This window comes from Chrysemys picta, chromosome 14 (genome assembly GCF_011386835.1).
Source record: "Chrysemys picta bellii isolate R12L10 chromosome 14, ASM1138683v2, whole genome shotgun sequence".
Lineage (NCBI taxonomy): Eukaryota > Metazoa > Chordata > Testudines > Emydidae > Chrysemys > Chrysemys picta.
In genome coordinates this window covers 25,151,939-25,178,170 of record NC_088804.1, presented here as the reverse complement: position 1 = coordinate 25,178,170, position 26,232 = coordinate 25,151,939, and the positions used below count along the sequence as shown (strand labels likewise).

Genomic DNA, 26,232 nt, shown 5'->3' with positions numbered 1-26,232 from the left:
GGAGCACAACAGTCCCGCTCTCCCGGCTGGAGCTCCAGCCGGAGCGCAGCAGCCCCACGGCCCTGCAACCCCCAACTGGCAATCCGAAGTGCCGCCCCAGGAATCAGGCCCCGCACTTGCTAAAGCCGCCCTGCTCCAAACGGCCAGGAGCTCACCATCTGGGGTCTAGCTTTTAATTCAAACCTTACAAGGCGAAGGGTTCCCACATCTCTAACAGGGTGCTTGGTGCCTGGAGCCCTGGGCTTGAGACACTCACATATTCAAGAGCTGTACTGTTGGACACATGGTAACTACAAGCATCAGGCTTTATAGCCACAAGCACTAAAAGGTGCTATCCTTGTAAATAACTTCTAAATAAATATATATATTTTAAAGAGGGGAGTATTTAGATGAAGATACACAAAAAACCTGATTACATGGAGCATGGGGCCTAAAGGCTTTGTTGGCATAAATTTAGGACAGCTGCATCATTCACTTGTCTTCAGCTCTTGGGTAGGGCATGTAACATCCCAAATGATATTCAGCCCAATAACGTCCTTTCATCACACCATCATCTATTCTAATTTCTCAATAACAGGGTCACAACCTCAATGCAAGCTGCACCTGGATGTTGCCCAAGATCTTCCCCACCTAAAAGGGCTTCAGACTACTTGGTAATTGGCTTCCTCTAGGACTAGGGAAGCTCACTCCATCCCTTTTTATTGCTGTTCTGCCCTGCCTCCACTGCACCTTTTATATTCTCACCTGCACTATGCTCTCAACTTTGGAAAAGTGCTATTTAGAGTGGAGCTGGCTGCCAGGACCCACTGCTCACAGCTCCCTGCCAGCTACTTTGCCTTCTTCAAATGAAGTTTCTGCAGACATAAGGAAAGAGGTACAAGGAAATGCATCAAGGCTCCCTTCACTTCTTATCTTGCAACTCTTTTCATCATTTGGCATACTCATTACTCCTTATTCAGAAGCATTTATTTGCTATTAAATTTTTACAATATACTAATTAGAAATGTGTGACCACAAAAGGTACAGGGTTGGAGTCAGGACAAGAAATGAGCTGGTTTGGGGATCAAGGGAAAAGAAAGATTGAAATACCTGTTCTATGAATGCACTGTTGAAAATAGCTTCTTTAATTTACAAAGATGTACTTCTACACAAACGAGTTGGATATATAAATGATTTAAGAAATTAAAGGGGCACTGTTAATTTGAAAACTCTTTAATTTTAAAGACATTTAAAAAGTTCAAATGCCACACCTGCTCTTAAATCTTCCTGCCAATTTTCTAGGATGGCAATCAGATTTTCCTATCTTCTAAAATATTCTTCTCCTCTATTGCTATATGAAGAGACCCACATGAACAAAACTAGGAACGGACTATACAGAGAAAAAGACTATACAAAGTGCTGTCAAATGTACAGGTAAACAAATTGAAAAAGTTAATATTTTTCTCTAATCCTGTCAAATTATACTAATTCAAGAAGTTGTGTTTCACACTAGTGGATTAAAAAGACAGAAACAATTACTTTTTATCTTCATGGCATTTTTAATTTTTTAAAATAATAAGTGAGAAGTAAGTCTAAATGGAAAGGATTGAGAATTGGTGTCTGATCTTATAGGAGCCATTTTTTCCCCCTCTGAGAGAAGCAGATCTTGAGGCACTGATTTTTATAACAATACTGTACTACTAGTAGTCTACCAAAAATATCTGTTTACTATAAGTAAGAATTTCCTGTTGCTTTTTAGTTATTTTTTTTTATTCTGCTGCTTCATTTACCCATTCTTGTAATCCAGACAGCATTCCAAATCCACATTTGTTACTAACTTTTCCCCTCTCTATAAAGTTCCATCTTAATTGCTAAATTTAAATTACAAAACCTAAATCAACACTATGCCACCTTGCTCTAAATCCAATGACCTATTAAAAAGACTGTAAATGCTGAAATTTTACTTTATTTTTAGCTAGCCCAATACAACATCATCTACAACCTTGAGCTTGTTTGATTTTTTTTTGTTAGCAATTGCAAATGGAGAACATTCTTTTAGTCTCATAATAAATCATGATGAACTGGTTTTAACAACTTTTTCCATTCACGGAGGTCAGAGACAGTCATGTGGTTCAGTATTATTTTATAGTTCACATCAGGAACAACCCTGTAATTGTAATAGGACTTTACAGACTTATTTGGACTTTTTAATGAAATTTCAACCTCCTTTTAAGTGTACAATACAGCACAGGTTTGTACTCAGAGCAAGCAAGAAAATTTTGAAGAATCTTTGGGTTTTTCAACATAACATTTGTGTTAAATATAAACATGAATGTAGAATAATGCCGATACTGATGATGACATTTTTTATGTAGGTAGTGTTCAAGATAATCCAGTACTGTAATGCTATTTTAACATGCATCATACCATTTGTTAATTTATTGAAAAAGCCATACTATGGTGATGGATAATATACAAAATTCTAAGACAGAAAAAGTCTGAAAAACAGATTAACACATTTAGAAATACAGAGAAATTCTGCATTCTGAATATCTACATAAGAGAGAGACAGAATGACTTGTTTTCATGTAAATTATGCCTTTTTAACTTCCGAGCTTCACTTCTTTCAGCATTGACTTACATTCTTGTTTATAATATTTTAAGAACTTTCACACAATGATTTAACACACCAGAAATACCATTTGTAATATACAGTTTATTAAAATATCTAGTCTCATTTAAATTAAAAGGTAGCTCAAACCAAATTATAATAGGTTCTTCAAAACAACCAAGAATTCACCATTTTGAGTCTACCTTTTTAGTAGAACACTGGGATGTAAAGGAGAAGTCCTACTCTCAGACACACGCGCGCTTGCTACCAATAGCCCTCACATTAATTAAATGTAGAGCCTGAACGATTACTTTTGATAATGCATGCTAGCAGCAAAAAAAAGAAAAAAAAAAGAAAGATCTTTCCAACATTCCACAATTCATATAGTTTAAAATGGTAAAATATCACAGAAAAAAATTATAAATTTATGATTTCAAACATATTCAGCATAAATACAACATTTACAGTGCAATCTATACATTACTGATCTTCCATCATGGAGGAGATCAAAGTTTCAGACCAAAAGTCATACAGTATTGAAGAAAGCAAGTTACTGCTTCATTGCAGGAAGATGTTTCAGTCTGGAAAAAAAGTCCATATTTAACAGTTATACACAACACCACCAGGAACATTTAATCACTTTAACAAGAATGAAAAGGTTTCTCAAACCCTCAATCTGAATTTAACCATAATGAGTTTTTGCCCTTTTAATAAAACAAAATTGGCAAATCTTCAGACAAGACAGGTCTGGCTGCAAATTTTGAGCTGTTTGGAAGCCCCTTAAAAATTACCCTTTAAAAAAAAAAAAAAAAAAAAAAAAAAAAAGAGAGAGAGAAAATGTTATACAGAAACAAAGCTTAATTTTTAGAAATAAATTTTTAAATTGCGCTCATCAGGTTTTTGTTTGCTTGTTTTTTAATGAACAAAGGACGGATGGGAATAGTCCTTTGGAATGCCTAGTTTTCCTATTTGTATTCCCTTGTCCCACTAAGGTCCTATACCACAATGAGTTTCCTACACCAAGGAAGACAATGTTGTTACTCTGCAGAACATGTTGAGGCCACTCCTTCAATCAGCCAGAGGGGTTAACTGGAGTGTGATGCAGTGATTCCTCCACCCAGAGCATGCTTGGAGCTGAAGTTACTTATGTTTAATTTGGTTGGTTTTTTTAGAAGTGTATGGAACATACTTTGAAAACAGAATGAAGTCACAGTGTTCTCTTCTACTGTTCATGGGCTTAATACTGGTTTGTTCAAGTCCATGGTTTATAAAATATTTAACAGCACACTGTCTAAAATTAGACCTACCACCTTCACTTCAGCTTGCTGAACAAATGCGCACTTGATTCAAACAGTTTCTCATTGTCTACTCAGTTCTGCCTGCCTGCTCCATATTTGTGAGCCAGCAGGGTACTGACTTACAGTAACCTTGTATTCAAGCACAGAATGATCTTACACGTCAATAACTTGCCATCTCACAAGAACAGAACCAGCAAGCAGTGAACAGTGTGATATTGACAAGCCCTGACTGAACCAAAATAAGCCCAACAACCTGGATCTGCTGGAGCTGGGTCATTCAGCTACGAAGAATTTTAGCCAGATTACAGCATTTATTTTGGATACTAAAAATCTATCCGGCAATACCCCATAGTTATCAGGGGAGGGATAAATTTTGTTAACCTTAACTATGTCTTCTGAACAAATGTAGTAGCAACACTTCTCACCATTTGCATTTCTCTTACCTACTCAGTATTTATTCCCATTTATAGTAATTTACAATGACACCAAGATCTCACCCAAATTAACTTTCATTATCTAGTCCTTGCAGAGTTAGCTGCTCAACGCTCTTTTCCCTGGAGCACTTTATCTTAAAACTAGTTCTTATCTGGCACATCTAGATCCAAAAGCCTAGGATAAATTATCTTTTCTGACTTGATTAGCAACATAAACTGTATTCTAGGCACAAACATATTGTACCAGATCCTGGTTGGTTTGAATTGGCGTAATTTAAATTGGCGTTTAAATTGGTTTAAATTGGCGTAATTCTCCTGACTTCAGCAGAACTACACCAAGTTACACTAGCAAAAATCTGACTCATTGCTGCCAGATTTACAAAGATTTCAGTAAATTATCTATTTACCTTCTTAGAAGTTCCTGGGATGACAAACCTGTGATCTCCTCTATGTCACTAAGGCTGTCACTGCTATCAGCAGTCTCTGAGCTACTGTTTTTCTCTGATTTTTTATTCTTGTGTTTGCCTTTGTGCCTGTGCTTCTTATGTTTCTTTTTCTGTTAAAAAAAGAAATAGTTGAGTTTGCTATTTGTGTATTTTTTTTAAGTTTTACAAAGAGAGTTGGTCAAATTAAAACAGAAGGTCACCAAAAAAGAGCAACTGGGATTACAGGAAACATATTTCAGTGTAAATTCCAAAGTTAACTGGAGCAGAGCAGTAACAACAGTACTTGCACATCTTCAGTTGTGTACACTTTAAATAATACAAGCCAAGGTCTTTAGGAGGCAAGGACCAAATAAATTAAATTAACATATATTTAGAAACTTCATTATTATATTGTATCAAGGTTTTCTACAGCTTTATGCAGTATCTAAGCAAACTATGCGTATGGTCCCTAAGCACAAAGAAGCAGCACCCTGTTCAGCCAATGTATCTTCTGTTCTAAGCTAGAAGTGCTAAGGGAGTCTAAGGGAGGGTGTCCACACAGCCCAACTCTATTTCTGTTTTCCATAATCTAGCATAGATCATGGTAGTTTTCACTTGGCTGAGGAAATCAGTCCAAAGAAAGGAAGAAAGAACCAATTTATTTAAGCTGGTCACCTTTTCCTTTTTGTGTTTGTGCTCTCTCTTAGCCTTGTGTTTTTCTTTGTTCTTTTTAGGTTTCTCTTTCTGATTGGCTTCAAGAGAACTTGCTAGTGGTACTGGCTCATGTTTCTGAATAGTCTCTAAAGCAAAAATCAAATATAGAGAAATAAAAGCATTACCATATAAAAGACAAACACAATATTAAACTACACAAAAATTTAAATTCCCTAATATTTGGGCTGAGATTTCCAAAGCTACATAAGGGATTTGGGACTCCCAATTCCTCATTTTAACTTCTCTACTCTATAGAAACACCTTTGTACTCAGATATTAAAAAAACAAAAACAAAAAAAAACACATCATGCCAACCTTGGCCCCGATTTTGCATCAGGATCTGTTAGCATTGACTCAAGTCTGTGCAGAGCCCCAATGAAATCAGTGGGAATCTTCACAGGCACAAAAGTCTGTGCTAGTGGATCCCAATGTAGGATCAAAGTTTTTGACAATATCACTTTAATGTACACAGGTGTATGTGGGGCTGGAGGGAAGAATGAAGGACCCCAGTGCTCTGATAGTTTCCAAGAAAGGGACCTGGATCTGAATTGAAATTATATGACATAAGAACACATAGAATATCTTTAATCTGTGCGCAAAATTTCCACAGATGAAGTAACAACGCCTTGCTATTCACGCTAAATCTGTTGAACGTCGTTAATTAAACAGGATTAAAACAACAACAAAAACCCTGTCTGTTCAACATTCAACAGGTAATAGCAGCAGCATACGTTCTCCTACTCAAAGATCTGTAAGGTCTGATTTTGGGTAGAGAAAAGACAGTAACTACACAGGAGTTCTGAATTTTAGTGACTTGAACACAAACTTACAGCCACATTAAGTGTGTGTGTGTGTGTGTGTGTACACACACACACACACACTTATTGACCCATAATATCTCTGTACCAAAAATACCTTCTACTTGCATGGGGACAGCTGCTTAACAACTCTAAGCTTTAAGCCGGTGTAACATTCACTTGCATATCTATCTCTGTATAGTACCTAATTGCAGATCAAATACCAGTCAATAAATTTCCCTCTGAAATACAAACAGTATAAAAAAAATGAAATTATCCTCATCTACATTACTGTAGCACCTAGGAACCCTAGTCCTAAGACCAGGACCTCATTGTGCTAGGCACTGTACAAACACAGAACAAAAAGATGGTCCCTGCCCTGAGGGGCTTACAATCTAAATATAAGTAGAGCCTTGTGCAGGGACATGCTGGCCGCTGTTTCCCGCAGCTCCCATTGGCTGGGAACGGCGAACCATGGCCACTGGGAGCTGTGGGGGGCCGTACCCGCCAACGGTCAATATCAACTAAATGTCTCGCATCCCGCCAGCTGATTACCCTGATAGGCCGAAGGTTGCCGACCCCTGGTATGTCGGGTCTCAAAGGTGGGGAAGCATCTGTCTGCAGCTCATAGCCTCTGAGGCTACTTCCCCGCCTTCCAGATCCTCACTATGAGGCTATGAGAGCTGCAGACAGCTGTTTCTGATCTATCACCTCCCCTTTCTCTGTATACTGAGGAGAGGGAATATAGGATCTGGAAGGTGGGGAAGCAGCCTATATCCCTTTCCCCCACGTATACAGAGAAAAAGGAGGTATTAGATCAAGACAGGCAGCAAAATTTACCATGTTCCTATCGCTACAGTTTAAGCATCCAAGCTATTTAGGAAACATCTCCCAACTTCATATTGCTATGTCAGGTCAGTAAATGCGGAGTGCGGGCGGGGGGAGGAGTATAGGCTCTGGAAGGTGGAGAAGCAGCTTCGTAGGCTATGAGCTGCAAACAGCTGCTTCCCCACCTTTGAGATCCTATATTTAGAGCCCTGCGTGGATACAAAATTTGTAGCCACATCCAGGAGTGCTGGAACAATTTTTATAGTGGCGGGTACTGAGAGACATTGATCCAAACTGTAAACCCTGTATATAATGGAAACCACTTCAAGCCAGGGGATGCGACAGCACCTATGTCTGCATCTGATCCGCGATCTGCAAAAATGGTCTGCAGATATCGGCATCCGATATCCACGGATATAAAGCAGATATCCACAGATTTGCAGGGCTCTAACTATAAAAGACAAGAGACAACAGATGAAGGCAGAGAGACCGGGGACTACCAGGAAGTAATAAGACAATATTGGTTAGCATGATAGGCAGTGGTCTCAGCACACCTGACATCATGACAAAGGAGAGTTTTGAGAAGGGGATTTGAAGGTAGATAATGAAGTAACTTTGAAGATGTTTATGGGGAGCATAAATAAAATAACTGCATAAAATATACATTTTCAGTGTACAAAATTTAAAGTCTTCAGTACTTACTAGAAAAGAAAACTGGAGGCAACCTCGGTCCAAATTCTTCTTCCTTATCCAGCTCCTCCTTCAAAAGAGGTGGCACAAGGTCAGGCTCTTTTGTAACAGCCATGCATTCTAGAAAAACAAACATATAGGTTAACTTAAAAGGAAAAAGTACTTCCCATACCCAAGACAGCTGAGAAATATTCCATTAAAAATGAAATATCAAATAAATAGACAAGTTAATGAATTTTGCACCCTTGTTTAGATTTTGCACTTACTAGTTTTTCAAAGAAGCAGAAGGTGATTCTCACCCTTATTTCTTATTGAAGGCCCCAATAACTACACAAATTCTTTAAAAAGGACTTCAGTTACATAAATATATGATTTCTTAAGCTTTCTTTTTTGTACACAACCTTCTTAACTTTTTAAAAATCTGTATCAACAAAGAGAAGTTGATGCCTTTTCCTTTTGCACCTTCCTGTGCATTTCAAAGATTGGTTGCACTGGCTGGGATCACCAAATATTTGATCACAGTGCTACTGATTTTTAAATTAAAATGGCAGGCAACACAAGTATAAATATTAACAAAAGAATCTATAACTTAAGGGCAAAAAACAGATTCACCCCTGCAAATTTTTCAAGAATTATGTAAATTCCAGTGTTGAAGATATAATAGCCTAAAAGGTGATTTTAGACCTAGCAGTTTGAAAAGTTTCCATATTAAAAAGTATATATAAATTGGTATTTTTACTATGAAATAAGGCTACTTTACATTTGAATGGGGGGTATTAGCTTATTTTTATTTAGGAACTTATTACTCCATCTGCCATTTGCACTAATTAGATTAACTGGCACTAATTACTGGGAGATCTACTGCATATTGCCTTCTTTTCTAGTTGGTAAGTATGCAAACAAAAGCCAATTTAAAAATTAAAGATACATCATCCCTAAATGTCAAAATAAATGTTATTTTACTTACTAATATTTCCTAGTAAACTATTAAATGTATTCTAGAACATCGTTACTTTAATTTCTAGTATGAGAACTCCCTATAATACTCTGCTATTAAATCTTGCTAAATAACAGAAGACTACTTTTTCCCTCCAGTCCCGTGAATTTATTTGCTTTGTAGACCGATAATGAAAACTGATGAGATACAGCTATATTACTGTACTATTTAAAAATCCATTTCAATATTATATTAAATGAGAATATCAAAATATAGAAAGGAAATTCCTTTTTCAAATAAATGCAAATTCTACCTATTTCCAGTCTGATCAAAATTTCATTCAATATATATACTTTATCATATATCATACACCTTATTACAGGTGTATAAAATCACCCAATTTGGGGGCTTTCTTTACAGAGTAATATAGGATTTGTCCTCATCCCTCACTCTGTTTAGCAAACAAATTCATCTGACAGTGTATCTGTAAAAACTGTCATTGGCCTATGGCTATGTAGATAATATTTAAATAGAGAGCACTTAATTCAGCATTCCATTACTCCAGTTTTACACTGATGTTACTCCATTGAGAACAGTGTAGTTACACCAGTGTAAAACTGGTGTAAAGCATTTTTCTACTAGGCTCATAATATTTTAATTTATTATAAAATTGCTAGAACTTCATGAAACTGAACAAACTGTTTACTATTACCTTGTACATCAGCTAAGGAGGTATCTGGTAGATTAGCAGGCTTTGTACTTTCTGAGTTTGGCATAGCAGAAGGTGTCTGATGCGTCTCTTCATCGCTATCTTCCTCAGATGAGGATGATTTTTCATCTGAGGAACTGGCAAAGATAGCTTTAAATAAGTCCATAGATGGTCTGCTTTCTTCTTCTTTTTTCTGATCTGTGCTTTCATTAACTGCCTGCATAACAGTGCCCATAAGGGAAAAAAATTAAACACTGACAGAGGAAAGAAGTGTCTCTCCATTAAGATAAAATATTGTGACACTTTTAATGGTATTTTCATTTTAAAATTAGCAAATTTTACAGTAAATCTGAAGTCTATAAACTTGACAACTGTTGATGCACAGTAGTAGAGCTCAGATACTGATAAATTAAGTCACTTTCCAATACAGGACACTGCATCCTGTGCCTTTTTCATGCAGGTCAGAACAGCTCACTTGAAAGAATATAAAATATTAACACTTTTTATTTTTAAGTCAATAGACTCTAGATACTTTTTCTTTAACTTAAGTTCACAACAAGCAAATCTATTATCTTCCTCGGAATAATATGTATCTGTCCCTGTACAAAGCAGAGAAAAGTGGACTTTGGGCAGGAAAATCAGTGGGTGTAGTAGATGGAATTAACTCTCCCATCTGCTGGAAGGCATCACAGCCTCTACAGCCATAATCCCAGACTATACTTGCAATCCTTGTGTCCTGTATGTATGAGCTATAACCATAAAATTCCTGTAAGCACAGATCTCATGTTTCCCTTTGCGCACCATTCTAAACAGTGCAGAACACTTTAGGGATTACAAAGACTGTAGGGTGATTCCGTCTGCAACCTAGCTCCCCCCACAGTCCTTACATGGACCACAGAGAGGCTTGCAGACCCTTTCCAAAGAGTAAATTCCCTCCACCTCTTTATTAAATGTGCCTTGTTCAAGCCCCCAAGTCCATTCACAATAAAATCAATGTCAAATGTGAGAGTCAACCAATGTTTGCATTAACAAAAGAACTATCCTGCTAACCTAAAAAAACTGTAAAAAGCAACAGAGGGTCCTGTGGCACCTTTGAGACTAACAGAAGTACTGGGAGCATAAGCTTTCGTGGGTAAGAACCTCACTTCTTCAGATGCAAGACTGATAGCCCTTAACAAATTTCACTGTTAGGGCCAAATTTTCAAATGGCCTCCACCAACATATCTGCTAAAACTGCACAAGCAAAAGGGGTAATTGTTATTTATGATAACTACCCAATTTGTGCTCTTTTTGTTAACCCCTGTAATTTCTCATGGTTGGAGCTACAGAAGGTCTCCACAATTCGTCCCCACATGTAATAGAATCACACTGCTCTCTATAGCAGATAGTACTCAATCAAAATACATTTACTACTTCATATCAAGATCTACATGCATGCAGTTTCATGTACATCAGATTACTGTTTTGCTTCTTCAGTAAAACAGCAAGAATTAGAAGAACAAGTGTTTTCCTTCATCTGAACTATACATTTCTCCATAGAAAGCAAGGATTGGGTTTTTTTCCCCCCCCATTGTTTGGACCACTTCCCCTCCAACTTCTAGAAATGTACACAACCTTTCCTCACACTCATTATCATATATTCCTGTGGCAACTACACCAACTTGCTTATGAGAGATCTGTTTTTAGCTGTCTTATTGAAACAACAAAGACTGCCAACACCCTGAGATCAGCCAGCTCTTCATGTACCACCAGCAACACATGACCACAGGCTGAGAACCACCGATATTAAAATTATGTGCTTTATGTAGGAAATTATAGGGCAAAATGATGTGAATAAAAATACAAAGCATTTCAATGCTAAATACTGTTATGGCAATATCCCAGATTCCCCATCAATGTATAATATGTTTCCCCATACAGAAGACTACAAATTTAATAGTTTACTGTTGCAGAGTTTTTTTCCCCATTTTCTGTTTGAGCAGGGGGGAAAATTGGTGTTTTTCCTCCCACTGCACACAACAGGGAGATTCAGGCCAAAGAACCCATAGAACTCCAAGATCCATGCAGTGCCACTTATAGTCAACTGGTGCCTTCACACTGCCTCCTGGTTTCCTCATCTTCTTGAGGACATGCTGCTGCAGGAACTGTGGTGACCAGGACCCTCCCTGCCACTGCCCATCTTTCATGGGGATGGAAGCTTAAGCTCACAGTATGGGAACCTAAGTAAGTTAGAGCCAAAGTCAGGAAGTTCCCTCTAGTGTACATTTGTGATTGTATGATGCTGCAGAGCAGCTAGCTCTGTCCTGGGTCTGCGGCCTCTCCATTTGAGGAACCCAGTGCTTGCAGAGCCCCAGTAGAGGAGCTTCCATAGGAGACATATTGTGGAGAAGCAGCTCTCTTTCCCACAGGTGGAGGGCATAATTTGTGCAGACATGTCTTTTCTAACTTAGTATGAGTTGCTACTACTGACTCTCTCCATGCACAAGGAAAGGCATTTCAAAACAAGATCAAGAAAGAGAAGGGCAATGTGCAATAGCATGAATGTTACTGAAAATGTCAAACCTTTGGAAATCTTATACCTTATTGGGAAGGGGATCACTTGTTCTACTTCTGTCTTCTTCTATTACTGATTCTGGTTGTTTCTGCTGAATATCAATTTTTGATCTAGCAAGACTTATGAACTCACTAACAGAATCGTTTTTCTTCTTCTCTTTGTCAGATACATCCCATCTTGATGGTTTCTTTGGCTCTTAAAAAAAAAATGGTACAAGATCCCAAGCATCATGGTTAATTAGCTTTATATTAAATACTACAGCATGTCATAGTCAGGTCAATTATTTACTAATACTTGCTTTATCATTACTGCCTATATTTAAAAAATAAAAAAATCTTAAAACTAGAAGATCTCTATTGGCCAGATTCTCAGTGCTATAAATCAGTATAACTCCACTGATTTCAATTGCTCTGGCCTTATATATGTAGCTCTGAGTTTTCAAACAGTTTCCTTTTATTTTTAAGGAAATTGCATCTTGGTATTTTTTACATTCCATGACGAGTACATCAATGGGATTACACTAATAAAATGCTGACCCACTTACTGTTAGGACTGATATTCTGTTGTACTTTTTCATTTGTTGTTTGAGTTATAGTTGTTGTGGTAGACTCCGGTAGAGTTAAGAAATTGAATACAGAATACTTGTCACGTTTCACTTTGGGCAACCCAACAATCGATGAACTAGAGGAAAATGAAATTATTTGTCAATCGTTTTTAATGATGGGATGGATGGACAACATTGGAAAATGAAGTCTCAGATTATCCACAAAACAAGCAGAGTCCATGAATACAAACCCTAACAAAGGAGCATCTACTATGTTCTGGGGGGGGGATCACCTATTTCCATTCAAAGTATCTCTAATGAGGTGATCCTTCTAGTTTAGGTAAAAAGCAAATTGGCAAGTTATCAGAAGGAAGCCTGACTGTTGTTCTACCTGGGTTGCATCTATTCTGAAGATAAAGAGAGGGTTTCAGCCTTCAGAGATGTCAAGCTGGCATGTTCCCCAAACATAACACAAACACACATTTCAGAACAATTAAAAAAATTATTTTGAAAGCATTAAGATATTTGATTAATCATCTTACTCAGAATAGGGATCAGGAACATTAAATCTTTTACACAATAGCTTCTCAGGGTGCCACTCAAACTTATCTCTTGTGAGCTTGCCAAACATCTTCATCTTCACTGCAGATTCTTTGTCATTAATATCCATCTGTAAAATTCAAATGTTGATTATATACTCTACAGAATATAATCACCTTCTTAAAATGCCTGTTATTATGGTAATGGTGTCAACATTCAGTGAACTTAAAGGATAAATACTTAACTACTGCTGTGCGAGCAGTATTGTATATTTACTTTTGGTTTCTTAAGGCAACAGAACATTATTACATTTATCTTCTACCATGATGTTTTAAATAAATTGGACTGTGCTACTGAGTGTTAACACAGGTTATCACAATACAGGATTATTAACAGCATGAACCTCTTGGTCTCGAGGAACTTCCACTTTGTCGGTGTCATCTTCATGCTTGGCCCTAGTAAACCTTGATGACAGGACTGAGTTAGAGGATTTGTAGAGCACTGCTGCATGGAAGAACTCCTCTCGTTCCCTTCCTCGCTCCCATTCTGTCATACCCGGATCTGAATGACTTTCTGGTGTATCTATTTAAGTTAAAGGACAGAAATGCTTAGAAGCCCTTAAAAGTTACTTTTAAGTATAAAATACACTTGTATGCTGTTTGAAAGAATCACAAAATGAGTTAAACAAATTCAAGAAGCCAAGCTCATCTCCACAAGGGTGTGATGAATATGTAGTTGAATATAAATGTGCCAAAAACTTCAGAAATAAAGACTAGGGGTAATCCCGGGTGTCTTGCTGGATATACTATTCTTCTGTAGCCAAGGATGACTGCCCAAGATAGTGTCAGAATGACAATCTTTGACAAATGAATGATGGCTACTTCATTTACCTAACCCATTACTGTACTATTGACACCTAACTCACTGCTCTGTAATGGACACTGGAATATACAAAATATGAATTGCTCCATAGAAAACAAAACAACTCCACACACAACTCCAACAAAATGCTTGAAATGTAAAGGTAAAAAGCTCAATATGTGAACCTGCTAGTAAAGTTTAAAGTTTAGATATGCACTTGAGTATTCAAATTGGCTTTTTGGATGCATAAAATGTGCGTGCTCATAAGTACAAATTCAGATGTGCCAAGTAGCTTAAAAAAAAAAATCATCCTTTCCTGTTTACAAGGAACAGATTTTGGTTCATATTTGCTTCTAGAGGAGAGAGGAACAAAATCAACATCAAGCCGAGCTTCTGATATGAGGTTTTTGACCTTCCACATTATTTCAAGATTTCCTGCATTTTCATCCTGTTCTACTAATAAATACATTTAAGTCGTTCCATTTTATACAAAGCAACAATCTATGTCCTGAGCAGATAAACTACTGGCCCAGAGCTCAACATCAAAGAACAGCCAAATGCACCTGAAATAACATAAAAAAACAAAGTACACCTCTATCCTGATATAACGCGACCCGATATAACACAAATTCAGATATAATGCGGTAAAGCAGTGCTCCGGGGGGGGGGGGGGGGGGGGAGGGGGGGGGGGGCTGCGCACTCCAGTGGATCAAAGCAAGTTCAATATAATGCAGCTTCACCTATAACGCGGTAAGATTTTTTGGCTCCCAAGGACAGTGTTATATCGAGGTAGAGGTGTAGTAACATGCCTCCATCTCAGAGACACAAGGTGGGTTAAGTAACATCTTTTATTGGACCAACTTCTGATTCCGAGTTTTCCTTCATCTTAGTAAGAGACCCCATGGACTCCGTAGATATGGCTTTTTTCAAAAATACCTAAAAATCAGCATTTTTGCCACAGAATTTGCCCTTCTGCTGCAACTGGGCATCTGACATTTGTTTTCTGTTTCCCTGTCTTGCTGAGATCTGTCTCTCATTATCCAGTTTTCCCCACAAATGCAAGTCAACTGGATTACAGTACCTGCTCCCTACACTGATCCATGAAGCCCAGCAGAGCTGAAGCCCAGTTTGCAGATGGAAAGTGGGGGGAACCCAGAAGCACAGGCTGGGTAGCTGATTTTCCTGGAGAACAGCACAGCCACTGAATAACAGGGAGCCCTGGATATTAACTGCTAAAGCCAACTACGAGCTCCCCATTTCCCTGGCATATTTGGGGAGCAGGGGGGAAGGTTTTAAGCTGGACCTGAAGAGTGGAGCAAGGTGGCCTGGAGAGCACAGCAAAAATACTCATCCCTAAAAATAACAACTATTGAAAATCATATTTTACGTCAATGGGTATTCTGAAACATGAAACTGTTGTATGGGGGTAGGGAATGAAGGATACTTCCTGGCGACAGACTAAGTTAACATTACTATGGTCCCACTGTACCCAGAGTACATACGGTCTTAATTACAAAAGAGAGATGAGTATTAAAAGCAGGTTGAAGGTATGGAGCTGGAAGGTAAACAAGAAGGAAACAAAACAAAACAAAAACTGCAAGATCACAGTATGGTCCATGACAGCAGTTCTCAACCAGAAGTCCAGGCCGGCCGCCCCCCCCCCCCTCCCCCCCCGGGGGCCACGGGCAGGTTTCACGGGGTCTGCCAAGCATATGGAATTCTAGAATCAAGCCTATAAGAAGCTTAAAATGAAATACTTAAAATTGCAGAAATAACTTTTTCCAAATAAAAAAAATGCAGAAGAGTTTCATGACCATTTGCTAGTTACCTTTTTGTCCTTGTTTAAGACTCTCTACATAATCCTCATATCTTTTTTGTTTTTCTGGATTTTTTGCAAATGGTTTGAAGTCACTAGAACCAGGGGTGGCTAACTGCCCCCCCAATGCCATTTGCCACTTGTGATTAACACCATCTGAGGCAGATGAGATATTCAGGGATTGCTGAGGCAAAGTTTGTGTTTTCATTTGTTGTTCAGCTGCCTGTTTTGCTTCTTTGATTCTCTCTTTGTCTTTCCCTGACAGATACTCCAAAACAGAAGGAGATGGACCTGAGGATAGAAAAAAGCAATAAGGAGATATTTGGAAAAGTAAACATCTTTGTAACTATCTCTACTGTCATGAATAAAACATATTACATGTATATTATTTCCCTATCTAAACAAAAATGTGTCTAAATATAGGATGTATACACATTCAGATACCCAAGAAATCATAAAAAAAATCAATACTCTAGTAGTGGTTAATTTTAAATGTCACAATTTTGCTGGAAACCCTGAGGGAATATTTTTAAATGGTCATTTAAAGAGAGGAGATTTCTTTTACCAGAAGTGGCTCTCACTGCAATTTTTACACTAATATAAAAAGTTATAGACAGACACACATCGCTTTTACAAGTTACATCTTTGGTGCACCTACTGCTGTTTGAGTGGATGCATCTTTTATGAAAGGAGCAGAATAGTGCTTCACACTCATTCATATGTATTGTGCCCCACCAGATCTCTGTACTGATAGATGTATATAGATACATATGATGAAAAACAAATCAACTGGCATAATATAAACCAGGGATGTCTACATTTGATAGTGTAAAGATCTAGACTTCACAGAAATCTGGAATGTAAAATTTTGTATAGCATATATATATGCTCCATTTTTTTTTTTTTAAACCTTCAGAATCTAATATAGTAAAAGCTTTGTTATCCGGCATGTTGGGGAAATGGGAGGTACTGGTAAGTCAAAAACTCCGGTTAACTAAGAGGGAGGGACTTTGGATGGGAGAAGAAGGCTCAGGGCAGGGGAGTGGGTGCAGGGCGCGAATTCTGGGAGAGAGTTTGGGTGCAGGAGGAGGTGCTGGATCTGGGTGGCGCTCACCTCGAGCAGCTCCCCACAAGCAGCGACATGTCCCTGATGCTCCTAAGCAGAGGCGCAGCTAGGTGGCTCTGCGCGCTGCTTCCACCTGCAGGTGCCACCCCTGCAACTCCCATTGGCCAATGGGAGCTCTGGGGCCAGCACCTAGGGCGGGGTGGAGTCAGTGCGCAGAGCTGCCTAGCTGCATCGCTGCCTAGGAGCAGCAGGGACATATTGCCACTTGCAGGGAGCTGCCCAAAGTGAGCGCTGCCCGGATCCAGCACCCCGAAACCCCTCCCGCACCCTGACCCTCTGCCCCAAACCCCCTCCCAGACCCCACACCCCTCATGGCCATTCCTCCGCCTAGGAGCAGCAGGGACATGTTGCCACTTCCAGGGAGCCATGTGAAGCCAGCTAGGGAGCCTGCCAGCCCTGCACCAATCGGACTATAAACCAGACTTTCAATGAAGATCAGAAATGCCAGTTTATAGAGCTTTCCAGTTGGTAAAGTGCTGGATAACATAGCTTTTACTGTAGTTACATTAGTAGTTTGAAAGTTTTGGACAATTCCATATATTTTCTTTTTTCATTACATAAACATGTGCATATATATTTATTAATTATATTGCATATAATTTAGCCATTATATTAATCTATTATGCTGTTTTCAGTTATAAATATATTTTGCGCTTGGTTAGCCCAGTGGTCTCAGTGCCAAACTCTGCCATGTACAGTGCATCTCCCGGTCCCAGTCACTTGCTTCCCAAGCGAAGAAGGGCTGGGGATGCTACAGAAGCGTCATGCTCAGCCCTCGGGGGCAAGGATGAGGGAATTATTCATATTACCCAACAACAACTATTCCTGTTGATTAAAGAGTAGCACTGTTAGTTCGGAGAGTATCTCCAGTTCTCACGAGGCGGAAAGTTAAAGGCCATGCCATGGAGCTTTACCAGGTGGAATGCTTTAAAAGCTGACAAAATAGCATTATTGTAGCCATTATACAATCTTAATTTCTGTCACAGCTATTTAAGAGTGACCTGCAATGGATATTTTTTTAAGTAATGTTTGTGCCAAATTTTGCTTATTTATGACGTGTGGAAAAGGCTTGAAAGGCTAAAGACAAAAAGGAAGCGTCCTCCTTAGTTTTTACTGAGAAATGTGAAGTCTGACCTTTCCAGGTTTTGCGGGGGCCCCTTCTTCTGGGGGGGTCTCAGAGCAGGGTGGATAAAAATCTATTATTTAAAGAAAAAAATCAAAACAATCAGATGGCTTTTATCAAAATCAGATTTTTTTATTTAAATAAAATGCAGGTTTATTTTTTTATAAATAAACCTATTTCAAGTTAAATTTGAAATGATGACAACCTATGCTAAGGCCTAAACTTATTATTGTCTATTAAAATGATTTAAATAAAATAATTTAAATTAAACAACAAATATTAAGCAGTACATGTTTGCTGGCAAGTTTTAAAGAAAGTCAAACCACTGCACTGGTGGGAAGAACACCGGCTAAGTATCTGGAACCTGAGATTGTTCAAGTGCTAAATCAGCTTCTGGCAAGAGTAGCCTCTTGTGCATGCAAAGAAATGTTGTTTTCTTCATCTCAGTTTATTCAACTAATTCAATTCAATGACTAGTTCACTCAAAGTAAAAAACCCAATGGGAGCTAAAAAAAAAAAAAAAAGGAAGAAAAATAGGTTTTTCTTCTAATCTATTAATAAAACTAGGTGAGAGAATGAGGCCTATTAGTTCTAAAATCTTGAAGGACATGGCGATGAGAAACAAAGAGTTCAGTAACCACATATAATACTTCCTTTGTTTAATAAGTCAGTTTTAAATGAAGAACACATTTTGATAAATTAAGACTTGTTTTTTTATGTATCGCACACATTTGATAGTTTTATTTGTCTAATAAAATTAAAAATGCTTGCTTTGTGCATTTTTAATTAAATTTCTATTCAAACAGAGTTTGATACAAATCAAGTAAAAAAATGAATAATCTAGTAAAGAAATGCATCATTCACCATATTCTAAACAATGTAAATGTAAAAATTAAAAATCTGAATAAATGTAAATTAAATGATATACTTGTTTAAATACATGTATATAAATATAGAATATCTTGGTTAGCAAAAAGAAGGACCAAAATTAGTACAAAGGCTACATTTAGTTGCAAATCAACATATTTTAATGGTTACCAACCAATGAGAACCAACCTTTCTTTAGCATAATAACGCCAACGTACAAATGCGAAGCAAGATTAAAATAGATTATTTTACTAAAGGTTACCTGCTTGCGGATTAAAATCCACCCTGTCTCGCAGCATGAGTATTGTGGCCTCACAACTTAACTGAAGGGAAAGGCAATTAATATGTTCTTTCTCCAGTATCCTTACTGGTTGATATTAAACAAGTGTTAACCAAAAAAAAAAAGTTTTAAAAAGTCTAACATCCCCTTTCCCTCTTATTTGCTATTTTCTCGAGACTCATATAATGTCATAACACCACTAGTGACTAGAGCGCTATAAAATCTTCCAGGCTACACAAGATCTGAATTTCTAGGGTTAAAAAAAAAAAAAAAAAAAACCAAAAACCCACAAGCAGAAATTTAAAAAAATAAATTTAGGCTTCATGGAAGCAAAAAATGAAATGCCTTTACACACACACTGTTCTCCTTTAATTAGTGTGAGTAACTGAAAACACCTGTAGGTATTCCCAGTAATTGACATTTAGGGATCATATTGTCCAATATTTTGGCTAACATAAGGGATGTTTTATTTTTAGTTTTAGTTTTATTAAATTAGAAAATATATATATTCAAGATTGTAAACATTCAAGTTTGTAAACAAGTATTTCCTGTGCTAAAAATATTATGGGGATAACCTAGTAGTTTAGTCAGTGTTAAGTGAATCTAAATTATAATGAAACAAGGAGAAGTATGGTCACACACTATGTCACATACCTTTTAGAGCAGTCTCTCCTAGCAATTCCCTCCTCTGAGATGCATTCAGTGTGTGTCTGTTTTGCTGTGGAGTATCAGTCTCACGTTTCCCAGTTGATTCAACTAATGCCTGAAGTAAAAGGGGGTTTTCATTTCTAGCTGTTATCACTGGTCGAAAGTAATGGACTGGTCTGTAATCCCTTGGCAGGTCAGGCGGTAGATAAGTCTTCCAAAATAAACAGAAAACACAGTGAGAGATGTAGTTTCATATTTGTTATTTATAGATGAGATGTCCTTCACTAAAACCACAAGACAGCGTACAAAAGTTAGTCTTACTATAGACTACTAGTATATACTGCTCAGACTTGCAGAAAAGGACATCCACAACCTATATACTCCTTTAAGTACTGTCAATTTAATTTGTGAACATTAACAATAGAAAAGTAAGCTATATAACAAACAAACTAGACAGGCTCAATTAGTCTGAATCAATAAATAAATGGCATTGTAATAAACAGGAACATTTGAAACTTGAAAAAAATAATTACCAAATTGTCAGTTTATAAAAATTATACCATAGATCAAATAGCAAATCAAGAACTGCTTTTTTTAAAAAAAAAAATTTCAGAAAATGCTTTGGATATTGCTTAAGAATTTACCTTCCTTAAAATGGGGATTACACTGGTCTACAATTTTTGAGAAGTCGTTGGCTTCAGAGATAAAATGTGCTATTTATTATGTATTTTGATGTGCTGAATTCAAATATAACAATTAAAACAACTGATTGGCTACTGTTTCTAAGATACTTAAGTTTTTACATTTTATGTCTATGTATATTGTGTAGATAGTAGAGTTTTAATCATAAATTGTAAACCTAGGTCTTTTCATGTGTTTATGGTTGCTTTACATGATAATATTTCACCTGTCCTGTTTATGTAACACTTTAAAAATCAGCAAAAGGGTTATATAAATAAAATTTATTATGAAACAAAAGGCAAAAAACTATTATGTACATAGTTTAGTCCTATTCAGTGTCTACTCGGTGCTTCTTGGCTTCTCTCGTGTATTCATTAAATGGAGCATCTCTTGTCACTGTCCAGCAATAGTCTGCAAGCATTGATGGGCTCCATTTGCCCTGACAGCATTTCTCCATTGTTGCAATGTCCTGGTGAAATCGCTCGCCGTGCTCGTCGCTCACTGCTCCGCAGTTTGGTGGAAAAAAATCTAGATGAGAGTGCAAAAAAATGTATCTTTAGTGACATGTTGCAACCAAGGCTTTTGTATGCCTTGAGGAGGTTTTCCACCAACAACCTGTAGTTGTCTGCCTTGTTGTTTCCGAGAAAATTTATTGCCACTAACTGGAAGGCTTTCCATGCCGTCTTTTCCTTGCCACGCAGTGCATGGTCAAATGCATCATCTCGAAAAAGTTCACGAATCTGAGGACCAACAAAGACACCTTCCTTTATCTTAGCTTCACCTAACATTGGAAATTTTCCATGGAGGTACTGGAAAGCTGCTTGTGTTTTGTCAATGGCCTTGACAAAGTTCTTCATCAGACCCAGCTTGATGTATAAGGGCGGTAACAAAATCTTCCTTGATTCAAGCAAGTGGTGGATGCTGAACACTTTTCCTCCCAGGCTCCAATGACTGTCGGAGTGGTCAATCTTTCTTGATGTAGAGGGAATCTCTTGCACGACTATCCCATTCGCAGAGAAAACAGCAGTACTTTGTGTATCCAGTCTGCAGACCAAGCAAGAGAGCAACAACCTTCAAATCGCCACAAAGCTGCCACTGATGTTGGTCATAGTTTATGCACCTCAAAAGTTGTTTCATGTTGTCATAGGTTTCCTTCCTATGAACTGCATGACCAACTGGAATTGATGGCAAAACATTGCCATTATGCAGTAAAACAGCTTTAAGACTCGTCTTCGATGAATCAATGAACAGTCTCCACTCATCTGGATCGTGAATGATGTTGAGGGCTGCCATCACATCATCGATGTTGTTGCAGGCTACAAGATCACCTTCCAGGAAGAAGAATGGGACAAGATCCTTTTGACGGTCACGGAACATGGAAACCCTAACATCACCTGCCAGGAGATTCCACTTCTGTAGTCTGGAGCCCAACAGCTCTGCCTTACTCTTAGGTAGTTCCAAATCCCTGACAAGGTCATTCAGTTCACCTTGTGTTATGAGGTGTGGTTCAGAGGAGGAGGATGGGAGAAAATGTGGGTCCTGTAACATTGATGGTTCAGGACCAGAAGTTTCATCCTCTTCCTCGTCTGACTCAAGTGAGAATGATTCTGGTGCATCAGGAACCGGCAGTCCTTCTCCGTGGGGTACTGGGCGTATAGCTGATGGAATGTTTGGATAATGCACAGTCCACTTTTTCTTCTTTGACACACCTTTCCGAACTGGAGACACCATGCAGAAGTAACAATAGCTGGTATGATCTGTTGGCTCTCTCCAAATCATTGGCACTGCAAAAGGCATAGATTTCCTTTTCCTGTTCAACCACTGGCGAAGATTTGTTGCACAAGTGTTGCAGCATATGTGTGGGGCCCACCTCTTGTCCTGATCTCCAATTTTGCAGCCAAAATAAAGGTGATAGGCTTTCATAACTATAGTGGTTATACTCCGCTTTTGTGATGCAAAAGTCACTTCACCACAAACATAGCAGAAGTTATCTGCACTGTTCACACAAGTACGAGGCATCTCTGCTCACTTTGGCTAAACAGAAATGTGTCCCTTTGCAAAATCAAACGCTGACAAAGAAGAGAGCACGACACTGGATGATTTCTAGAGCTGATATAGGGCAATTTTTTCAGCAGAGTGATGTAAGCTTTGTTATGATTGCATCATCCATGACTTCTAGGAATAACATGATGCAATTCATATCATGTATGATCCAATACCAGCTTCAGATTGCATCATTCATTGTTTTGCCTAAAAAGCAAGTACTGTCCAAACCCAGTCATAGATTTATTCATAGATCCAGTCAAAGGTGTATTTTAGTCATTTCTGGTTTAAGCTGAGATCCCTTCCCTTTAGAACTCACTTATCCTCCGCCATTCCCAAGTCAAGGGTCGTATATACTGACCCAATAGCATATCTTGAAAACTAGAGCCAATCAACAATTTTAAGCATCATTTTCGTTCTCAATGACCCAGAACTAGTAAAGTTTGACTACATTTATTTCAGAAGCATTTTGGCTGTAAAGCAGTGATACATGCACTTTCAAACGTTAAATTTTAGAAGTTGAATAGTTTCCCTAAGCTTCTAAAATACCTTTGTATCCTCCACTGAAATTCTGTTTTCATATCTCTTAAAAGAATAGTCCTCAACAAACAACAGATATCCCAATGCCTCCTTATGGTGAAGTATACTAAGTGGATTTTTCTTTCTATTTCCTCTTTAGGAAAAGCATACTGTCACAAAATTTTATATATGCCTGGATTTTACCCCATTCTACACTTATACCAATACATCGTGGGGTATGTCTTCACTACCTGCCGTATCGGCGGGTAGCAATCGATTTATCCGGGATCGATATATCGCGTCTCGTTAAGACGCGATATATCGATCCCCGAACGCACTCACCGTCGACTCCGGAACTCCACCAGAGCGAGCGGCGGTAGCGCAGTCGACGGGGGAGGCGCGCCCGTCAATCCCGCGCCGTGTGGACCCCAGGTAATTCGATCCAAGATACTTTGACTTCAGCTACGCTATTCGTGTAGCTGAAGTTGAGTATCTTGGATCGATCCTCCCCAGTGTAGACCAGCCCTTGTATTTAAAATTAAGTCCTAAAAATAGGGTTAAAACAAATTTGTCACTACGAGTGAATTTGAGAGGTCTTGGTCACTAAGAAAATATGATGTTATGTTTGAACAACAGACAAGCAGAATATATAAGTTATTCTTGCTAAAACCAATTCTCCAAACTGCTGCCAAACAGTAGTGAGCAGCTCTGAATGTATTTAGTATATTTAGTGGATGGACAAACTTCAGGTTTGTATTATCAACCTGAAAACCTATAGTTTTGACTCTTTAGGATACCTTTGTTGCTTACCAAGAAGTTTATTCCTATTACAAGACACAATATGAATGCAGTAGAATAGAGTAATAACAAAGGAGCTCAGTCAAATTGCATATCACTCTTTAGATCTATATTAGGCTTCTTTACATCTTTCCTTCATAAATTATTTGATTATTATTGACATATGAGTGTTTACTTATTGTCTATATTTAGACACGTAAAGATGGCAAAATTATAACAGTTGTTTTTGCTAAGAGAAAAATTATGTTTTATTTACCTTCTTTGGAGCTGATGATTTAGAAGCCAAGGAAAAGCCATCCAGAATTTTGCCAATATATTTAACTTCTTTCTCCATTCCTATAAAATGATTACAGAATTAGTCATAACTTTCAAAGCCAACAACTAACTTCATAAACAGGGATATTCAACTTTAATTTTTTAACTAAATAATTTCAAACGATTCTATTTTCTGATACAGCATCCTTTAATCAGTATGTCCTGATATTTTTTAATTCCTTATTAAAAACCTTTACAGTTTTTCTCAACTTGTGAATGATCAGCAATAACTAGTACTACTATGCATTGTATAATACAAATAGAATATGCAAAAGTTACCACTGACTTTCATATCCTGCATAATTTTTGCTTAACAACAATCCCTGAGGCATGCCTATCTCATTCAGAATCCATCGAAGCCTCCACGGCTGTGACTGGCTATACACTATGTATGTTGATGGAACCAAATTCAAGCCAATATTGATGGAATCAATTTCATTTAGAAAGAAATTCAGAAGTTTATGTATGTACATTACATTAAATCCAAAGATGGTACTTTACCAAGTGCTGCTTTGCATGATACATGGCAACATGATACACGTGATCCTACAGCACTTACTCATGTGAGCAGCCCCACTCAAATCTCCAAGACTACCCATATTAGTAAGAGCGACAAAATCAGACCCTATATTTGCAAGTAAATTACTGAAGGATTCTTAAATATTCATGCATCTTTTCTGACATTAAAACTACTGTGTTAGTTATCACGGTCTAGTATTAGTTCTAACCTAGTGCACACAGTATTTCTGAGATTTTCAACCATAACCACTAATGTTAGTGGTGAACTATTATCACTATTAGTGGTAATTATTTTCCTCTTACAACTGCCCTCTTTCGTAGTAATTTTGAGCTGTATAATGCTAATGTAGTTTCATATCTATTGCATAGGCAACTTTCATCCTGGCATTTCCTAACTTTTGAGTGCTTTTCAACCACGATATTTAACATTTTTTCCATATAATATTTTATACCTTGGCCATGGACAATTTTGGAATAAGCTCTCTTAACATCATCTGTATTTTTATAGTGGTTTTGCTTTTCACTTACTATTTTTTCTGGAGCAAAAAAAAAAAAAAAACAAACAATTTTTCAGATAAATACATGACTAAACTGAAGAAAGCAGAAGTTTTCCATTTAATCTGCTTTTATAAGTAACGGTAATGGAGGAAACTAGGTGAAATATTGAGATCTCAGGGCTAGAAAATATCAATCCTTTATAAATGAGCATATTTGGGAAATAGAGGTTAGCATTCTTATATACATTATAAGTATAATTATACTGAAACTTCAGATCTATCTATAATTCTTACCTTTCTTGTTTTTATACTGCTTAGGTGCAGTCCAACCATACAGCATATCTCCAGGTTCCTCATCTTTCAGAACTGTATCATATTTTGACAATGTTTCAGTAGCATATATATCATCGTCGTCTTCTTCCAAAGCTCCTACACCAAAAGCCTAGAACATTTTTTTAAATTAAAAATGGTTAGAATTCTACAGTGTCAAAATATAACAGTTCTGTCTTGAAAAAGTAACATGTCAGAATATGTATATTTTGTCTCTGAAATTAAAATTACATGTTTGGGACCAGTTTAGTAACTTTCATGTAGCAAGTACTATACCCTGCCAAATGGGAGACCAATGATCAAAACAGCAAGCGTGTCCTCCAGCTCCTCCAGCAGAGAGGGACTGGGACCACTATGTCAGAGGCATGTTTGGTTTATAATCGGCAGGATTAGCTATATAACACTGAACAACGTATCCTGCCATCTAAATACGAACCGCACTAGTTGAGCTCTAAAGGAAGAAAATAATATGCTGGCAGGAAGCCTTTAAAGAGGAGAAGAACAGCGTAATGGGAATAAATACAACCATATTTGACCATATTTATTTTTTCCCAAACATCACATAACTTGACACTGTTTCTCCTGTGTGAAAACATGAATCACAGGGCATAGTGCTAAAGGGAAATTGAATGTAGCTGACAGAACCTAGCGTTGGAAGGAAATGGCCAAAAATTAAACATCTTTGGTTCACAAAAAGCTCATTTTACTCCAATTGGAGAAATTTAATGTTCACTTTCATTTTTACTTAC

At 37.6% G+C, this 26,232-nt stretch overlaps 1 protein-coding gene across 3 annotated transcripts in view; it reads right to left on the bottom strand.

The window, feature by feature from the left end:
- Window positions 1–1,929: 1,929 nt before the first annotated feature.
- The window catches only part of GPATCH1 (G-patch domain containing 1), a 32,157-nt gene continuing 7,854 nt past the window's right edge, over window positions 1,930–26,232 (bottom strand). Inside the window, exons 8-20 of one of the 3 annotated variants that reach the window (XM_065567182.1) lie at window positions 25,448–25,595; window positions 24,079–24,158; window positions 19,788–19,992; window positions 15,750–16,028; window positions 13,464–13,642; window positions 13,063–13,190; window positions 12,521–12,657; window positions 12,002–12,171; window positions 9,426–9,639; window positions 7,789–7,896; window positions 5,423–5,547; window positions 4,730–4,878; window positions 1,930–3,171 (exon numbers count right to left, since the gene is read on the bottom strand). In XM_065567182.1, the coding sequence (XP_065423254.1) occupies window positions 3,141–3,171; window positions 4,730–4,878; window positions 5,423–5,547; window positions 7,789–7,896; window positions 9,426–9,639; window positions 12,002–12,171; window positions 12,521–12,657; window positions 13,063–13,190; window positions 13,464–13,642; window positions 15,750–16,028; window positions 19,788–19,992; window positions 24,079–24,158; window positions 25,448–25,595 (1,953 nt within the window). In that variant the 3' untranslated portion in view covers window positions 1,930–3,140. Of the gene's footprint in view, window positions 3,172–4,729; window positions 4,879–5,422; window positions 6,501–7,788; window positions 7,897–9,425; window positions 9,640–12,001; window positions 12,172–12,520; window positions 12,658–13,062; window positions 13,191–13,463; window positions 13,643–15,749; window positions 16,029–19,787; window positions 19,993–24,078; window positions 24,159–25,447; window positions 25,596–26,232 lie in introns of those variants that run through there. The other 2 variants (XR_010592580.1, XM_065567183.1) reach the window with 2 other exon arrangements.